Genomic DNA, 19,701 nt, shown 5'->3' with positions numbered 1-19,701 from the left:
TTCAAATCACAATCTGGTTGAACACTGCTACTGAATTAAGTCAAATTTCTTTAGCTTTAATAAGTGAAGAATTATATTAAAATAATTAAAATTGACTGAGATGAATTAATTATCATCTTGGTCAGTCATTCTCAAACTGTGTTCCTGGTGCTGTAACGTCACCTGAGCTCAAAGTGCAACACAGTACAGTTAGCTTACCAAATTATTATTAAAAGTAAGAATGGATAAGTGATTATCCAGCTTTTATTTTACTCAAAACAAAAACTGAAGATACAAACAGAAAGGAAAAAAGTGCCAAGACTATTTTTACAGTAAGAGGAATTCATGTCTGCAGGAATAGTTTTCAGTTTCTTTGGGTGAATTGCTGAACTTATTTCTTTAACGATAGTGAGACCAGCACGATATCTACCCTTACCAAAAAGATAAAATACGAATACAAATTTGTTGTGTACAAATATTTTGTAATGTTATTTACCTTTTTGGCTGTGGCTTCCTTCTTTTCAATAACATGTTATAAAAGCATATTACTAAATTCTAATAACATCACTCACTGTATTTAAAGTTCATCAGTTACTCTCCTAGTGCATAATTTGAAGGGAGATCTATCAAAGATCAGTTTATCAGTTTGTATTTGAAAACAAAGTGAAATACAAATGTCCAAAATTCCACTCAGAAGATTAGATAATTAATTAATTACAATGAATTAATAAATCAATTAATTACACAATGTCATTAAGCATGTAAATTGCTTCGTGGTTAGGATTCTTGTGAAAATTGTTTGTTTGAATTAGTGAATTCCAAAACAGTAACTTATGTTAGGAAACCAAGACTTTTATTTTGAAATTTTTCAACCTCACCTCATTTCCCTCTAGTAACTAAAGAAAGTGAATTGACTTCAATGGAAGGAGAATCATTTCCACCGTGAGGAGCGTCTCTACACACCACATTTCCATGACTAAAGTTGGACTGATGTAGAGGCAGCTTCATCCGGATGGTTTGTATTTCCTTCCACATCTATGAAGGGTTTAGTTGACATCGGCAGACAGAGAAAACTCCTTATCCTGTGCCTATTTATCGGGAACGTTGCAGGTCAGTACGTCACCGGCCAAACCGGCTTCAAAGATATAATATTGTACTATTTTTTTGTTGTCACATATAAAAACATATTACGTTTTGTTTGATGTCAGGGTCACTTTGACAAATAAGAACACTTTTATTTAAAAATAACCTTAACTTTAACAACGTTCAGACAACGTCCACTTAACGTTGTCATAACGACGCAGAGCGTCAAATCAACAGCAAACGTCCATCAGACATTTATTAAGATTTGACAAAACATTTGCTGGACGTTCGCAGTTAACTTGTTCGTCATATGATCTATAATGTCTACCGAGTCAAAATAACTGATAAAGAATCTACTATAGATGTATGTACATAAGACACAATGCAGGTTAGAAAAAAGTAATTGGTACAGAGCATCAATATCAATCCAAAAGGTTTTGGAGACTTAAAAATGAATTACTGACGTCAGCAACACTGATCACACTAAAACTAGAAGTGTATGCTGCCCCTGGAAACTTTACAGCTAAAAACCATAATTAAGTTAGTTATTAAATAAAGTTAGACTGCTTGGAGGGGGGGGAGGGGGGGTAATAGTAATAAAGAAAATACAAATATCACTAAATGCTCCTGAGTGTTCCCAAACAAAAACACACTCGCACAAAAATCCCTGATGAATAAAGCAAAGAAAAGAAAAACTCCCCTTCCACTGGTCTCTTCAATTTGCATAAAACTGGAACCCAGGGACAGCACTGGTCCTTTTATTTCACAAACAAGCCAGAGAGCTCCCCCCCCACCCCCTTTCCTTAGACAAAAAAAAAAAAAAAAAAGAAATAAAATAAAATGCTTTGATCAATAACTATCCAGAAAAGAAATTATAAACTTTATAAAATTATGAACTTGATACAACACTGTAATTGAAACTAAACTAAAACTGAAACAGCAACAGGCTAACCTGCACACATAAGAAATAGAATTAGACAAATGCCTTAAATAGCCAAATAATAACAATAAACTGCCTTTACCTTCTCCAAAGTGAAAGAGTTAACGGAGCTCTGTACGACCTCTCAGAGTCAGATTCCGGCAACAAAGTCGTGGAGGCATCCAAAATAATTCTAAACCCAGCGCACACTTCATGTTAAACATACGTCTGGATGAACCAGCCTGGGCTCTCATCCCCTCAATGATCTACCTGCTTTTAAATGTAAATGTCGATTACATGTGTCCCTAATAAACCAGCTGCACTCCAACACATATTCCTCATATGGGCAAGAGGAAGAGTGCACAGCACCATACTTCCAGGACAAGATGCCCCGGCTACATATTCGTAGTGTAGACAGATCGTAGCAAAATACTGAATCCATTTTTACATGAGCTTACATTTAAGTCTAGCAGGGAAATGGGGGCGGGGGCGTGACATCATGCTGCAAGGGTTCTATAGTTTAAAATAGCATTTAATCTCATTTACCAATATCGTGATATATACTGTTGTCGCGGGAAGAAAAAATATTTCCAAGCACTGTTCAGGTAGAATCACTCAATCAGGTTTATCTTTATATTGTGCACAATACAGAGAGCTCATTGGACAATCAATAATCAAGCCAGTCTGGATGAAAAGCTCGCCAAGCTCTCCCAGGCAGAGACAACACATGAATTTTTATGCAAGGATAAGGAATGAAAAAAAAGGGGTGAGACGATCTGGTTCTCATGTAGCTGTGAAAAATAAACTTTCAACCTCGTACATGTAACCCAAATATTTCTTTTGGTCAGAGTTCACAAACCTTTCATGTGACATGACTAGCAGGTGTGACTTTATTGTAATTTTTTTTCCATTACACCATGTATCGTGATAGAGCACAAATATGTCAGAATATTAGATTTTTCTCATATCCCTCAACTCTAGTTCAACTAACATATTTTTCAACTTATGTTGTAGAATCATGTTAAAATAACCAAAGTCATAATAACAGCTTTGCTTTTATGTGTGTGTGTCTTTGTGTCATTTTTCTTCATTTTTGGTTCATCCTAGCTGATTGTCCCATACCTGAGTTTGGAGAGCTCACAGTTCTCACAGAGGAATCCCTTCGAAAACATCATTTCCCTCATGGTACTGTGATCACATATGAGTGCAAACGTGGAAATGAGAAAGTAAGTGGCACTGGGGAGATGACCTGCGTCAATGGCAAGTGGACCGAGCCAGACATCAAGTGCAGGCGTGAGTCCTGTCTAACTTGCAATTTACATCTGACAAAAACAGTTATCCAACATGCTTTACATTGTCATCTTCGCTCAAGATAATATCACACTGATGACTGTTGTTCCTTGTTATGTTTTTGTTGTTTCTTTTTATCAAAGGAAAAGACTGTGGTCCCCCTGTACCAGAACCACACATGATATTTAACCTCAGGCAAGGGACTCTGTATGGTGCATACGCATATATAACCTGTGAAAAAGGGTATATATGATTCCAAATATATAAACTATATAATCTGCTTCAATGCCATTGTTTTATCTCAGAAAATCAAGTTTATGCCCTGACTTTCAGTAACTCCATTAAGGGTTACTTTACACTTAATAGTTTGGTAGACTCAGTTCAATTGTGGTGTAGAAAAGATAGTCAGTTACTGTAATTGTTTTCAGCTCTCTAGTTTGGTTTTCCGTTTTTAAGCTTTTTTATATGTAGTATTTTATTTCCGCCACTAGGTGGCTCCTCAATCAAATTTTGTTCATAAATTTGAGTACTGAGTCGTTTTTGACATCAACGCAGACTTCGTTTATTACCTTTTCTACTGTGTGTGCCCATTGAATGTATCACATCGGAAATTAACTGAGTTGAAATGAAGCCTCAAAGTAAATTGACACTGGAAGGCTCTTCAGCCTCACCTGCATCATCCAGTCACTGTGTCACATTCATAAGTCAGGAGCCTGTCACCATCGAACAATGCCCCGTCACAGCCAATCACGATCAAGCTTCTTTGTATAAGGACCGTGATCGAAGGCAACGCCCGCTTTCCAGCCATGCTCAACCCACCTCCGCCCCTTCTCCACCTCAAAGCCTCCGACTCCTTCAGGCTTCCATCATTTCCATCCTTTCCATCCGACCTCCCGCAGCAGAGTACGGTGATTTGAGATGAAAACATCTCAAATCAGCATTTCAAATGCTCATCTAAGCTTATTGCAATTCGCAGCACAATGTCTTTTGGCGGTGTTAGACATTTTTTGTTGCTTTATGAGTTCAGGTCATTTGTTAACCTTTGTAAGTGAACTTGAGTTTAATATCAAGGATTTAAAACATAAAAAAATATTTCTTTCATCACGTTTATTGAAGCATACCCTGTAAGGAAGGAGTAAACAGAAGATAGGTGCAACAGGTTGAAGAAATATTATTGCTTTGTATTATTTTATCTTTTTAAAGTGCAGCATTATATAAAAACATATTTCTGCATTTTACTTAGCAGTTTAATATTTTATTTTACTAGTTTTTTCCTTCACTTTATGACATTGAGCAACATGTATTGCTAGGATTATGTCTCACTCCATTAAACTGCTGCATGAGGGAATCATTGAAATGTTTCAGGGGTGCAAGATAGACACTTGAACCCCCTATAAGTCTGCCTGGATAAGCAGATATAGACGATGGATGTGAATATATGCTGTAGTTTTAAACAGAACTTTCTCTTTTTTAAAAAGAAGATTATAGCCTGTGTTATTTTGGGAAGAAAGAAAGCCTGTAGCCTACTTAAAGAGGCACGGGGTTGTCTGGATTCTGTCTTCAAACAATGACTGTGTGAATAAACAGAAAATATGAAATTAGTTGCAAAGTTTTTTATGTTAAATCTTACTGACAAGCTAATATTTTATTTATGGTTCATCAGATTCTGTCATTCTTTATGACTTCTTTTGTGTTTATGCAGTTACAGGGTCATGGGATGGGGCTACAAAAAGTGCTTAGGCTCACATTGGGTTGGACATGGAAGTTGTACCAGTAAGTGTTTGAATTCTTTTTTTTTTCAACACAGTTGGCCAAAGCATTGTGTACCTGAAACAGAAATGCTCTTTTTCTCATTTTCTCAGTTGTTCATTGTTTCAAACCCACCAAAGTGGAAAATGGAAAACATACATGGAGAACACACAAGGCACCACATTATAATCAAACGATACATTTCTCGTGTCGCAAAGGATACACCCTGATTGGGAATAAAACCATTAGGTGTACTCATACTGGCAGATATGATTCTAAGCAACCACAATGCATCGGTAAGTTCTGATGCTTTATTTCAGGCTTCACAGAAGATCTTTTGGCCAAGACAATATACAGTTTGCAAATACATTTGTGAATAATGTAAGCTGTCTTTCAACCACTTTTAAAATTGCTCATTGTCTAGCCTATCATTTCACCACTGCACTGTAGAAAACTGACAATGATTCATCCTGAGTTGGAAACCTAACTAAATGACTGACAGTTAGTTTTCATATATTTTATAGGTTTTTGAACAAGTCTCACTGGTATTCTAACATAATGAAAAAAGCAAACGATAGCATGAGTTAAAACACAAATTATCTTTATTTTTTTACTGTTTATTTTTTGAATGGGAACAAGTCTTAAGTATAGACAAATTATGAACAAAATGATTTATGGCCTTAGCTAGTTTACAATGCATGTTCCCAGATTGGCTATTAACAACGTGTGTGGTCAGTGAAGAAAATATGGAGCAGTCCCCACAAAAGTTTGGAGGACCACAACCAGGTGACAAGACAGGGCTCGAGGCAAATGCGCATTGGCGCAGATGCACACTTGGGCCCAGTTCAAATTGTCAACAATAAACGTAGCTTAGAGAGAATTGTAAGTCGAGCAGTGATTACATAGGGAAGAAAATAGCTGACAATGTGATCTGATGTAATTTATAGGTTATAAAAATTATTAATGGGAAGTATGAAAATGTACAATTACTACATGAGTCTTCATGGGGGGCAGGTGGTCTTTGTGGCAGGTTTATGTTGTCCTACACTGATGTCTGTTATTTGCGATAATTGATGTCCTCAGCTGGGGCCCCTGCACCAAAGACTAATTTGTATGTCAATAAACTCTTCTACTGGTTTCGCTTTTCTCCGTCTGAGTCTTTCCAGATTGAAATCAAATTGCAGCTCATTTAAGAATATTTTATACTGTGTATCGTCACATAGCAAAAATATATCAGGATATTAGATTTTCCTCATATGCCCCAGCCCTACTTCAACTAACATATTTTTCAACTTATGTTGGAGAGTCATTTTAAAATAACAAAAGTCACAATAACAGCTTTGCTTTTATGTGTCTTTGTGTCATTTTTCTTCATTTTTGTTTTTTTCTAGCTGATTGTCAAAAACCTAAAAATGGAAAATACATAGTTATCAGAAAGGAATTCCTTCAAATACAAATATTCCCTAATGGTACTGTGATCAGTTATAAGTGTAGAGTTGGAAATGACAAAGTAAATGGCACTGGGGAGATGACCTGCGTCAATGGGAAGTGGACCAAGCCAGACATCACCTGCAGGCGTGAGTCCTGTCTTACTTGCAATTTACATCTGACAAAAACAGTTATCTAACATGCTTTACATTGTCATCTTCGCTCAAGATAATATCACACTGATGACTGTTGTTCCTTGTTATGTTTTTGTTGTTTCTTTTTATCAAAGGGAAAGACTGTGGTCCCCCTGAACCACAACCACACATGATATTTGACACCAGCAAGGGGACTCTATTTGGTGCAAAGGTTTATATGTCTTGTGAAGAAGGGTATGTATGATTCCAAATATTTAAATTAGATTATCTGCTTCAATGTCATTGTTTTGTTTCAGAAAATCAAGTGTATGTCTTGACTTGCAAGAACTCAAAACATTCTTTTCACGCCCGTCAGTCTGCTGGGCTCAGAAATGAGGACCAGAATTCCAACATTTGTTCCATTTTAACTGTTGTGGTTCGCTTTCATACTGTACTTTTTTAAACAATTCAAACTAAAAAACCTTTTCACCCCATTGCCTGTGGTGCCTTTGCAGACCTACTGAACAAATAACATGAAAAGCTGAGAAGACATGAGTGCATCTATCTTCTTCACAAAATGTAAACAAAATCCACTTCTAAGATTTCTCTTTTGTTTTTAGAAATAGACCATGAGCCATTTCTTCCTTTTATTTTGGTTATATTTAACAATTGTGCCTTGCGCCATGGTTCCCTTCTTGCTTTTTTAAATGATCACTAGTCCTCTTGCATCCACATACAAATTGTTCCAGATTTCACTTTAATCAAACTGAGACCTAGATTTTGAGGCAGCTCAGAGTTTGCTTTCTTGGTGTGTCTGGATGTGCATTCACACTTCCCCTATTTGAGTAACCAATATAATTTTGAACATCAACAGCAGTTCACTTGACACAGGAATAGCGATGGAATATTAATAATTTTGAAACAGAGTTTGCAAATGTGTTTGTTCCACCTGCGCTGACCCAACACAAACTGGCAACAGCATTGCTAAGCAGAAAACAGGAGAACAGGTACAAGTTCATTAAAATCACCACATATGGAAGTGCAGGCAACTCTGATGTGTTCATTTTTACCATAATACTGACCAACAAGGAATTGTGTAGTCTAAAAAGATGCATATTTTATGTATTTGATTTGCACCCAAGACGAACCATACAAGAATTTGTTTGAAAGCGGAAAGAGAACCTAAAAAATATTGTTCCAGATTTCACTTTAATCAAACTGAGACCTAGATTTTGAGGCCAATTTACTGCAAGTCAAGAGAGCACCTCAAAAAATTAGTCTCAGTCTGGTTGTTTGGTTCACACCAGGATTCGCATGACTGTCTTCACACCTCCATAAAAGGTCTGGACCAACTCGGTTTGGTCGCAGTTGGTCCAGTTGGTGATGGCCAAATCCATGGCCATAACCCTATGTTGTACTTACCTGCCTCGAGATACCAGACAAAAGATGATAGCCAGGACTCAATAAGTATAAATGTTAATTGGAGGTTTTTGTTTCGATAACTTTCGTATTTAAGTGAACATTAGTATTTAAAGTTTAATATTTTTTATTTTAATTTTTATGTCTTTACGTTAGCCAAACTTAGCAGCACTATTTGTTGTTTTGTTATATGTATTCTTTTATTTACCCCTACTGTGTCAGCCAGTATATAAACCCCTGTGTGTCTTTTCTTTGTTAGATCAGTTATGTTTGTGCAGCTAGTTTGCTTACACTTTTTGCCTGAATTCAGTTTTGTTTCTTTGAATCTTTTATGAGCTCAGTTTATCTTTTATCATTTATGATTTTTGGGTTAAAACAACAACAACAAAAATTTCTCAATATGTCCGGTGACTCCTCGTGTTTTAACTCGAACCATCACAAGGGGAAACGAACTTTGATCTGTTTAAACCAGACCAAATGTGTTAGGTATGAATGTGCCCCAAATCATAAGGGACACTAACATGTTCATTGCCTCAATACCAGTATTTATGTAATATGTAGCATTTCAATCGTTGTCAGGATCTACATCTAGATATGCCTGCACATCTAAAAAACAAACAAACTTTAGAGCCAGTAAAATTTGTACAAATACATGTCAAGATAAAATTTAACATTAACTGAGTTGAACTGAGTAATATAAGGTTTATGGAGCTGTTTATAATTTTTTCAGATTTAAGTTTTATAGAAATTTATTGCGTTATGAGTTCAATTCAGTGCTTTTATTGTATGTGTGAATATTCAGTAAAGAAAATCTGGGTTAAACACCTGAGTTAAAATTCAAATATTTAATATATTAATAAAAATTACTACTTTTTTCACCGTGAGTAAAACATATCTTATGAGGGAGTATGAATGACCTTTTCGCAATGGTTGCTAAAGACAGGTGGAATAGGTTGAAGAACTATTATTTTATCTCCAGTGCAATTTGCACATATTTTATGCAGTTGTTATGTGATTTATTATTAGGAGAGTTTACATTAAAACGGTTTACAATCAATATTAATATCTCATATAAGTCTATTAATAATATTACCTACAATAAAAACATTGTTGAAAACTTATTTTTCATAATTGATTAACCGTTGACAGCTGGAGATAGGCGCCTGCACCCATCCCGACCTTGATGGGATAAGGGTGTAAGACAAAAATGGATGGATGGATTAATGGTGGTATTATTTGATTGAAGAAAATTGCAATCCACATATTAGTAATCAATTAGTAACTCTTGGATTAATTGATAGTGCCACATCCAGTACGGGGGCTTTTTCACTCTCCTAACCTTCCATCAATCTGCTGATGAAAAAAGCACTTAGGGCATGCTTTGTTCCTTCCTCCCAGTCTTTATGTAAATCTGATGCAAACATATTTGTATCTGAAAATAACCTAATAGTAGAAGATAGAAGCCTATGTTGACATTTTGTCTGCAGCAAACTGTTAAAATGCAGATATTTAACCAAATTTTATTATTTTGGGTTATTAATTAGCTCTTATAGGTAATCCTTTATTCTTTTGTGAACTGCAGAAGAGAGTTTTGTTTGTTTTATGAGTAGTTAGACATAACCTTTCTGTGTGTCAGTTATGTATTAGATAATGTTAAACTAGTAACAGAAACTAGAAATCTGCCTTCAATCATTTTATTTTGCAGACATGTTGTTTTGCTTTATTGTTATTTTTTTCCCCCCTTTATGACAGGGAGCAACATGCATTATGTTATGTCTCACCCCATTACAATGCTCCATGAGAGAAGCAAGTTAACAAAACTCTCCTGATTCTTTCTCCCTATGTTCAAATGTGCAATATAGGCAGCATGGAGAGATGTGCATCTATGCTGTGCAATTTTACTTTAAAGCAAAACAAAAGTTTCTCTTTCATAAAAAAGATTATATAGCCATCGCTATTTTGAGAAGGAACATAGCCTACTACAGCCTTAAAGGTTGAGTTTTTGCATCCTGTCAGAAAACAATGACTATGAAAAGTAAATAGAAAATGTAAAATTAGTAGCATAATCTTTCATTATTAAATGTTATTCATCAGCTGAACTCTTCTTATAGTCGAACAGACTCTATCAGTCTTTATGACTTTTTTTTTCTTTATGCAGTTACCGGCTCAATGGACCGAGCTCCAAACAGTGCCTTGACACAGGATGGTTTGGACCTGCAAATTGTGAAGGTAAATAGGTAAAAGTTTGCAACATAGATGATTACTAAGAACTAAACCTATAAACAAATCGATGGTGGATGAATGTCACTTATAGATAAAGTGTGTTGTTCATGCCAAATTAAAATTAGCTTCATGTTGCATATTTAGAATATATCAAAATGCAGAAGACATGAACTCAGGATGATTGCAGCTGAATCCTTTGTCTCATAATAGACCACAGTAGGCAAAATTACAACAAAAAGTATTTCATTTACTCCTGCAACAAAACAACTTATAGAATACATAACAAGAATATTTTTGCATAGATTTGCATTTTTATGTTACTTTGTGACACATTCACTGGAGGACAATATAAAGTTCAATGAAAAATAATTTGTCCCCTTTAGAGATTTCCTTACCACATCTATATATTGAGTCGGGTCGTGGGGGTAGCAGCCTCAGTAGGGAGTCCCAGATTTCCCTCTCTCCAGCAACCTGGTCCAGCTTCTCTGTTGGAATCCCAAGGCATTCCCACGCCAGTGACAGAGTCCCTCCAGCAAGTTCTGATTCTTCCTATGGTTTCCCACTGAGTAGGACGTGTCTGTAACACATCACTAGGGATGCGTCCAGGAGGCATACTAGCTAGAAAACCCCGAGCATCCTCAACTGGTCTTGTCAATGTTGGGAAGTAGTGGCTCTAGTTTGAGTCCCTCCTGGATGACCTAACTTGTCATCCTACCTCAAAGAGAGCGGCCAGATACCCTGCAGAGAAAATTTTAGCCACTTGTGTCCATAATCTAATTCTTTCAGTCATGACCCAAAGCTTATGACAATTGATAAGGGTAGGATCAAAGGTTGACTAATAAATCAAATGCGTCACCTTTTGACTCAGTTCTCTCTGCACAAAGAGTGACCGGCACCATGCCTACTTCACTGTTTAAATTGCACTAATCTACCTTTTTTATTCTCCTTTTCAATTGTTCCTAATTTGTGAACAATTTCCCAAGATACTTAGACGCCTCTACTTGGGGTAGGATCCCTTCCATGACCTGGAGAAGGCACTCTACCCTTGGATTTGGAGGCACTGATCGTTATCCCAGCTGCTTCATACTCAGCTGCGAACCACTCCAGCAAAAGCAGGAAGCCAATTGGACCACATAATCTTCAGAGAGCAGAGACACAATCCTAAGGTCATCAAAACAAATCCCCTAAACATCTTGGCTGCATCTACAAATTCTGTTTATAAATTTTATGAACAGAATTGGTGACAATGTGCAAACTCAGCATAGTCCAAATCTCATAGGAATTGAGCCCCGCCTTTGATCATCATACAGAGCAAGCTCTGACACCAGTCACACATGGACTTAACACACCGTAGCGAAGGACCTGGTACGCCATGCTCCCAGTGTACGTTTCCCAAGGTTAAATGTCCTCTCCAAATCGAACTCCAGCACACATACCAGGACAAAAACAGTACTGCTCGTTCTGAATCTGACGTTCACCTATTCATCGGACCCTCCTCTACAGAACCTCTAAATAAATGCCCTTGTGACTTCAGGGTGAAACACACTCTGCATTCTCCCTTTGACAGGGAACTGCAGAGATGTAAATATATATACAATTAAGAGACTACTTAGAATTATAATTTTCTCTGATTTTACTTTTTATAGGTTTATGTTTGGGTAAAATGAATAGTAGATGAGGATCTACTGAATAATGCAAGTCTGATGGATGTAGTACATTCGTCACTGAATGTCAATCAGGATATAAAGTGGGTATGGATTTCCTTTTCTTAGTCTTTATTAAGCAGTCATTTAGAAGATGAAGATGGGGATGTGTGGCAATAAGTCAGCAATGCACATCAGCAACAGAAACTGTGGGCACCAGCAGCACACTGTTGAGAAGCCTCTACTCGCTTTCACCATTTTGCAGCTGCTGAAATGGTGAAAAAACTCACCACTAGGTGGCACAGTTTCTTTTGTCAGACTCAAAACTAATAGCGCCCAGCAATTTGGTATGTTATATATTGATGTCCAATGACAGTCTGAGACTGTACAGCATGGACATTGAACTTTGATTCTATGAAATACTGAAAACATGTCTCCAAAATTCCAAACAAAAATGTATTTATTTGTGAAAAATGAGAAATGGTCAAAAATTTGGGGGAAACGTATTTTATCCAAATTAGAAAATAAATAAGATTTATGCTAACTTTGTCATTTAAAGTCTACAAAATATCTGATGAAACTATTACTACAATCAGTGCATCAGCATCCACCTTATTAAAAAGTATCAAAACTTTTCTTTTAAAACATTTTTTTTTCTATTTTTTTTTTCTCAGTCCTTTTCAATCAAGTGAATTTTCTGTGTACCTCAGCAGTAAATAAATTATAGATTTCTCAAACAATACAGAAGTTGAAAACTTCTACATTGATCACCGGTCTGGAGACGACCTTGGTGAGTCACTGCATTACGAAAGAATCGCAGAAGTAACATGGCATGTTTGGAGAATCATAAGTGGATGTGTCTTGACCTAAGCAGGAGTAATTTTTCATTAGTTTTCTGAAGAATTGTGCATATTGAACTATGTTGATGTTTTCCTTATAAATACTTAATTGGATCTTTGCTGTAATTTTGTAAATCCATTTACTACACTGTTTTGTACTTGCAGACCAGAGTATTTTGAGATCCAAAGAAAAGAGCAACATCTTTAGTTTTGCTCTTATCGAAAGAGCAAATCTCTTGGGTTTGGTTTTAACATTATTTTATCTTTGCAGAACATAGACTTGTAACCCCGGTGTTAATATTTGCGGCAGGTAATATAAATTAAAGTGTCTCTTTGAAATGAATTTTATCATTTTTTGTGGCTGAAATGCAAAATTATCAAAAATTCTATTCTTTCTTTCATTTCCTTCACAGTTGGCTGTTCAGTTGGATTTATTTTCAACATCTTTTGTATTTGGAGGCGATGGTGAGAGATTGTATTTTAAACTTACAAACAACTGGATATTTTTATATACAGCTCTGAAAAAAATTAAGAAACCAATGCACTGACCCCCACTGAAAACCTCATTATTATTCCACCAAATATAGAGTTCTGAAATTTTCCTGAGTTAAAACATAACTCAGGAACGTATTGTTTCTAAATGAATATGTACTTGATTTCTTTGCATTATTTGAGGTCTGAAAGTGCTGCATTTTATTTTCTTACTTTGCCCATATCTAATTTTTTGATTCCATTTTAGTGTTAAATTAACTGAAAAATAAAAACAGAAACAATATCCTAGCATTCATCTTCAAGGATTTTATTGTGTTTGTTAGTTTTTAATAACAGACTAATGTAAAAACACTTAGGAAGGTTACCCTGTTTAAAATTTAGCTGTTAATGTCTGTGTAACTGGGTGAAAATAAGAAATACAGCCAAAGAGGAAAATGCACATTAACTACTGTGTAATAATGTTTGAGATTCTTTCCTTGAAACTAAATACAATCCATTTAAAGATTTCTCATTTTTGTTACACAAATGTTTTATATCATCAAACCAATTATAATAAAAACCTCAGAAAATGTAAAAGAAAAACAACAACTTTTAAGTTATGATTTTGTTGGGAAAGAAAGAAATTAGGACATCTGAATTCACATGTACCAACAGGCTTTTTACATTGCTTTGGAGAAAATTTGACACTCTTTTTAGAATTACCAGTATGTTAATGGTTTTTATAGCAATAACAACCTGTTTAAGCTCAAGAGACATTTAAGCCCATGTCTCTTGGGCTTAAACTCCGCCATAGAAGCCATTTTTGTCTAGATTCTTTACTATTGTTGAGTCACAAACTCTAACCTTCAGAGGCAGGTGCATTAAAGATGCTTTTGATAAGTCGTTACAATGTCGTACAATATGCTTTTGGAGTAGGTTTAGCTTGTTGGCCACTTCTGTGACGCTTCTCCACCATACCAAGTTTTGCACGGTTGATTATAATGACTGCCTGTGTACTTCACTGGAGTCATAAAGCTTTATAAATAGCCTCGTAAAGTTTTAGCCAGGCTGAAAGATGTTCAGGATTTTTTTTCTTGTCACCTATTCTTGATGTGAAGATACAAGACACAAAGTTTAGACTGGTCAATGATCACTGCTTCCTTCAAGGTGGCTAAGTGTTTGCTAATCTACAATTGGGTAAAAGGCAGCCTTGATTTTGTCTAAATTGACTGGTATTTTTTATTCAAAAATATTTTTATTAAAATGACTAACCTTTAATTCCATGGAATGCTAGTTACAAATGCATTAATTAGTTAACTTTTAATTTAAAAAAATGAACTGTCCAATAATTCTTACACAAATTTCTTAATTGATGACCCTATAGTTCACATGAAACTCGAGAAGAGCTGATGTTGGAGCCATTACAGTTCCACACTCTTTAAGTATCCTTCTTCATTCAGGTATTCATTTTATGTATTTTTTGACCTAAGACCATCAGAATACCAAACAATCCTGTTTAAATTGTTTTAACTTGTTCGTTTTTCTTCTTGTAATTTTAAGTATAAAATATATTGTAATTTTTAAGTATAAAATATAAACATGATTTTCATTTTGAAGCAAGAAGAAATAGCTCTTGATCCGATTGTCATTTTTTCCCACCACAATCAAAATGCATCTCTGATTAAACAGTCAGTCCTTGGTTTCTTATATGTGTTTCTTTCTCAGTTGGAACTGGACCCAGCTGTTGGGACATTTACTACAGATGAAGGACTGCCGAACTCTGAGCGCCTTACCAAGCCTTGGATAAGCCTTTGACGTCTGCATCGTTTTATACAGTAATTGGTTTTACCAAATTAGTAAAAATTTGAAAATATTTATTGTTTGTTTCTACTAATTACTTTGTGAACCATTTTTTTTTTCTATTTAAGTTAGAAATTATTTTAATTATTAAAAAACACACTCATCTTAGAGTTCTTGATGACTAGTAAGCCTGCAAGTTTTCAGGTTTTTCTGTTTTGTGATGTTTTATAAGGACAGATACATAATCCAAGTTGTCCATGAACAACACAATGGGGTTAATTCAGTTTACAAACTTCAATGGTGGCTGGTGAAAATTCTTTCTTTTCATGAACGATTACTTTCGGATTTTTGTCTACTATACAGAACAATAACAAACCATTTTTTGAGAAAGATTTCAAATCATCATCCTTAAAATGAAACATTTTCAGATAAGATAGTTAAAAATCTTCTCTTTCTGACAATAGAAGAATGAGTGTAGTGTATGTAGTATTCATATGTAAAGATAATTTAATCTGTAGAAACTCACACAGAGAAGAGAAAGCAGTTAGAGATTTAATGATACTACAGAATCTTTGGCGCTCGGCCCCGGCTGAAGACTGGGAGTCGCGGATCACCGCGGGCAGGACATCAGCTCGGCCGAGCTCGGACAGTCGTCCCCGGGGCCAAAAACCGGTGGTGGAGCTGGGAGTAGAAGGATCCAGGAAACATCCATCAGAACGGAGGTGGAGAAGAGGGGAAGAGGTGGGTTGTGCACAGCGACGAGCGGGTCGACCCTCTGATAGCTTGGCTTTTGAAGATTGTCCTGGATGATGATAGGCTCGAAGCGGAGAGTTGCTCCAGCCCTGATTGGTTGAGGTAGGACGTGGCGATTGCGAGATGAATGTCAGCTGGATCGAGTCTCCCAGGTTGAATTTTCGCCTAAACTCCATTTCATTCTGGAGAGACTCACACAGAGAAGAGCTGACGTTGGAGCCATTACAGTTTCACCCGCTTTAAGTATCCTTCTTCATTCAGGTATCCATTTCATGTACTTTTTGACCTAAGACCATCACAATACCAAACAATCTTGTTTAAACTGTTTTAACTTCTTCATTTTTCTTCTTGTAATTTTCTGTGTGAATCATTAAGTATAAATATGATTTTCATTTTGAAGCAAGAAGAAACAGCTCTTGATCCGATTGTCATTTTTTCCCCACCACAATCAAAATGCAACTCTGATTAAACAGTTAGTCTTTGGTTTCTCATCTGTTTCTTTCTCAGTTGGAACTGGACCCAGCTGTTGGGACATTTACTACAGATGAAGGACTGCCGAACTCTGAGCGCCTTACCACGCCTTGGATAAAACAAGCAGTCTCCCTTTTATCAACTTATATTTGTTTTCACTTCAAAAGAAGAAAACTAAACATCATGAAGGCTATTGTATTGTTTCAAAGTTTAATTTTTAGATGCACGTTTTCTTAACAGTTTCATTGGCTGTAGTGGCCTTTAGGTGAGATCAGTTAAACAGGAAAGTCAGTAATGAGAGAAGGGGAAGATATGCTGCACAGGCAAAGAGAGCGTTTTTATAATTACTCTGACATAATCACTAAAATATTGAAAATACTTTATTTCACTTAATCTCTTTTATTTCTACTAAATGTGTTGTAAACACTTTTTCTACTTATGTTCTAAATTATTTCAGTCATTGAAAAAATGTCTTCATAAATATTACGCCTGTGAGTTTCCAGGTTTTTCTGTTATGTGATGTTTTATCAGGACTGACATATAATCCAAGTTGTTGAGGAATGATACAGTGGGTTTAATACAGTTTACAGTCTGCATTGGAGGATAGTGAAGATTCTTTCTTTTCATGATTGTTTACTGTGGGTTTTTAGTCTGGTATGCAGAATATTAACAAAACCATTTTATTGAGAAAGATTACAAATCATCTTTAAAATGTAAAATTTTCTTTTATATATATATATATATATATATATATATATATATAGTTATATATATATATTAATAAATATATATATATATATAGTTATATATATATATATATATGTATATATATATATATATATTATATATATTATATATATATATATACATAATATATATACATATATATATATATATATATCTATATATATATTATATATATATATATATATAGGATTCTGAGAGCCTTCATTGCAAACTCGATGAAGCTGTGGAAAACCACCCTTGAAGCCAACTGCAAACCACTTGCACAAGTGTCCATCAAATGTGGCATATACCAAGGAGATGCTCTGTCCCCCGCTACTGTTCTGCATAGGCCTGAACCCCCTCAGCCAAATTATCACAAGACTGGCTACGGATACCGACTCAAAAATGGGGCCAACATCAGTCACCTCCTCTACATGGATGACATCAAGCTGTATGCCAAGAATGAGCGAGACATCGACTCACTGATCCACACCACCAGGATCTACAGCACTGACATTGGGATCTCATTCGGACTAGAGAAGTGTGGTCGGCTGATCACAAAGAGGGGGAAGGTGATCCGCACAGAAGGAGTCTCACTCCCACAAGGAACAATAGCAGACATAGAGGACAGTTACAAGTACCTAGGTATACCACAAGCAAATGCAACCTCGATGAGGCCACAAGGAAAGGAGCCACAGCTAAATACCTCCAACGAATAAGGCAAGTCCTGAGAAGCCAGCTCAATGGCAAGAACAAAATCTGTGCGATAAACAGCTATGCCCTGTCAGTAATCAGATACCCTGCTGGAATAATTAGCTGGCCAAAGGAGGAGATAAAAGCCACAGATATTAAGACTAGAAAGCTACTAACCATGCCTGGAGGGTTCCACCCCAAATCCAGCACCCTGAGACTGTACACGAGCCGCAAGGAAGGAGGCAGAGGACTAGTGAGTGTGAGAACCACTGTCCAGGACGAAACAACTAAGATCCATAAATACATCAGGGACAAAGCCTCAACAGACAATGTGCTCAGTGAATGTCTCAGACAACAGGGAACGGAGGTTGAGGTGCCAGAGATACCATCATGGGAGGACAAGCCCCTACATGGGATGTACCACCAGCAAATAACCCAAGTGGCTGATATCAGTAAATCCTACCAATGGCTGGAAAAAGCTGGACTCAAGGACAGCACAGAGGCCCTCATCCTGGCCGCCCAGGAACAGGCCCTAAACACCAGAGCAATAGAGGCCCAGATCTACCACACCAGACAAGACCCAAGGTGTAGGTTGTGCAAGGAGGCCCCTGAGACAGTCCAGCACATAACAGCAGGGTGCAAGATACTGGCAGGGAAAGCGTACATGGAGCGACATAACCAAGTGGCAGGCATAGTGTACAGAAACATCTGTGCAGAATATGGACTGGAAACCCCGAGATCAAAGTGGGAAACACCCCCAAAGGTGGTGGAGAATGCCAGAGCTAAGATCCTGTGGGACTTCCAGATCCAGACAGACAAAATGGTAATGGCGAACCAACCAGCCATTGTCGTAGTGGATAAACAACAGAGGAAAGCCGTTGTGGTTGATGTAACAATACCAAGTGATTGCAACATCAGGAAAAAGGAGCACGAGAAACTGGAGAAATACCAGGGCCTCAGGGAAGAACTGGAGAGGGCCTGGAAGGTGAAGACCACAGTGGTGCCTGTGGTCATCGGGGCCCTCGGGGCAGTAACCCCCAACTGGAGCAGTGGCTACAACAGATCCCAGGAACAACATCAGACATCTCAGTCCAGAAATGTGCAGTCCTTGGCACAGCCAAGATACTGCGCAGAACCCTCAAGCTCCCAGGCCTCTGGTAGAGGACCCGAGCTCAGAGGATAAGAACCACCCGCGTGGTGAGAAGGGAATTTTATAATATATATATATATATATATATATATATATATATATATATATATATATATATATATATATATATATATATATATATATATTATATATGTCTGTCCTGATTATGCCATCACTTAACACTTGAATTCTCAAAGATTAATTAATTTTATTTGCCTTTTTTTTTTATTTGATTCTTGATTGTAAGAATGTTTGACTCTAAGAAGCACATACCTCCCCTTAAATCTCTACAGCAAAAACATAAAATCCTACAAATCCAACGGTGTATTCGAAACAAAGTGAAATACAAATGTCCAAAATTCCACTCAGGACATTGGAGACATAATGTCATTAAGCATGTAAATTGCTTCGTGGTTAGGATTCTTGTGAAAGTCGTTTGTTTGAATTAGTGAATTCCAAAACAGTAATTTGTTAGGAAACCAAGACTTTTATTTTGAAAATTTTCAACCTCACCTCATTTCCCTCTAGTAACTTAAAAAATGAATTGACTTCAATGGAAGGAGAATCATTTCCACCGTGAGGAGCGTCTCTACACACCACATTTCCATGACTAAAGTTGGACTGATGTAGAGGCAGCTTCATCCGGATGGTTTGTATTTCCTTCCACATCTATGAAGGGTTTAGTTGACATCGGCAGACAGAGAAAACTCCTTATCCTGTGCCTATTTATCGGGAACGTTGCAGGTCAGTACGTCACCGGCCAAACCGGCTTCAAAGATATAATATTGTACTATTTTTGTTGTCACATATAAAAACATATTACGTTTTGTTTGATGTCAGGGTCACTTTGACAAATAAGAACACTTTTATTTAAAAATAACCTTAACTTTAACAACTACCCGTCTAGCATTAAACGTTATGACAACGTCCA

At 36.5% G+C, this 19,701-nt stretch overlaps 2 protein-coding genes across 4 annotated transcripts in view; both read left to right on the top strand.

Moving 5' to 3' along the window:
* The first annotated feature begins 863 nt into the window (after positions 1-863).
* LOC129372779 (complement receptor type 2-like) lies at positions 864-15,035 on the top strand. Of its 3 annotated transcripts, none has more exons than XM_055050284.1 (12): positions 864-1,089; positions 3,089-3,274; positions 3,415-3,466; positions 4,974-5,044; positions 5,134-5,316; positions 6,412-6,597; positions 6,738-6,837; positions 10,160-10,230; positions 12,978-13,016; positions 13,120-13,171; positions 14,562-14,637; positions 14,903-15,035. In XM_055050284.1, the coding sequence occupies exons 1-11, from the start codon at positions 1,017-1,019 to the stop codon at positions 14,617-14,619; spliced, it is 1,071 nt and encodes a 356-aa protein (XP_054906259.1). In that variant the 5' UTR covers positions 864-1,016; the 3' UTR covers positions 14,620-14,637; positions 14,903-15,035. The 3 variants fall into 3 exon arrangements, 2 of the variants coding, with proteins under 2 accessions (XP_054906259.1, XP_054906258.1); XM_055050283.1 differs by having other exon boundaries at positions 3,415-3,514; XR_008607289.1 differs by lacking the exons at positions 14,562-14,637; positions 14,903-15,035 and adding an exon at positions 11,208-11,390 and having other exon boundaries at positions 3,415-3,514; positions 13,120-13,168.
* Positions 15,036-19,283: 4,248 nt separating this feature from the next.
* The window catches only part of LOC129372661 (complement receptor type 2-like), a 64,457-nt gene continuing 64,039 nt past the window's right edge, over positions 19,284-19,701 (top strand). The window contains exon 1 of the mRNA XM_055050078.1: positions 19,284-19,514. Coding sequence (XP_054906053.1) covers positions 19,442-19,514 — 73 coding nt within the window. The 5' untranslated portion in view covers positions 19,284-19,441. The remainder of the gene's footprint in view (positions 19,515-19,701) is intronic.

Source organism: Poeciliopsis prolifica, unplaced genomic scaffold (genome assembly GCF_027474105.1).
Source record: "Poeciliopsis prolifica strain line A6 unplaced genomic scaffold, Auburn_PproV2 SCAFFOLD030, whole genome shotgun sequence".
In the NCBI taxonomy this organism is placed as follows: Eukaryota; Metazoa; Chordata; class Actinopteri; order Cyprinodontiformes; family Poeciliidae; genus Poeciliopsis; species Poeciliopsis prolifica.
This window is presented reverse-complemented; position numbering and strand designations above follow the sequence as displayed.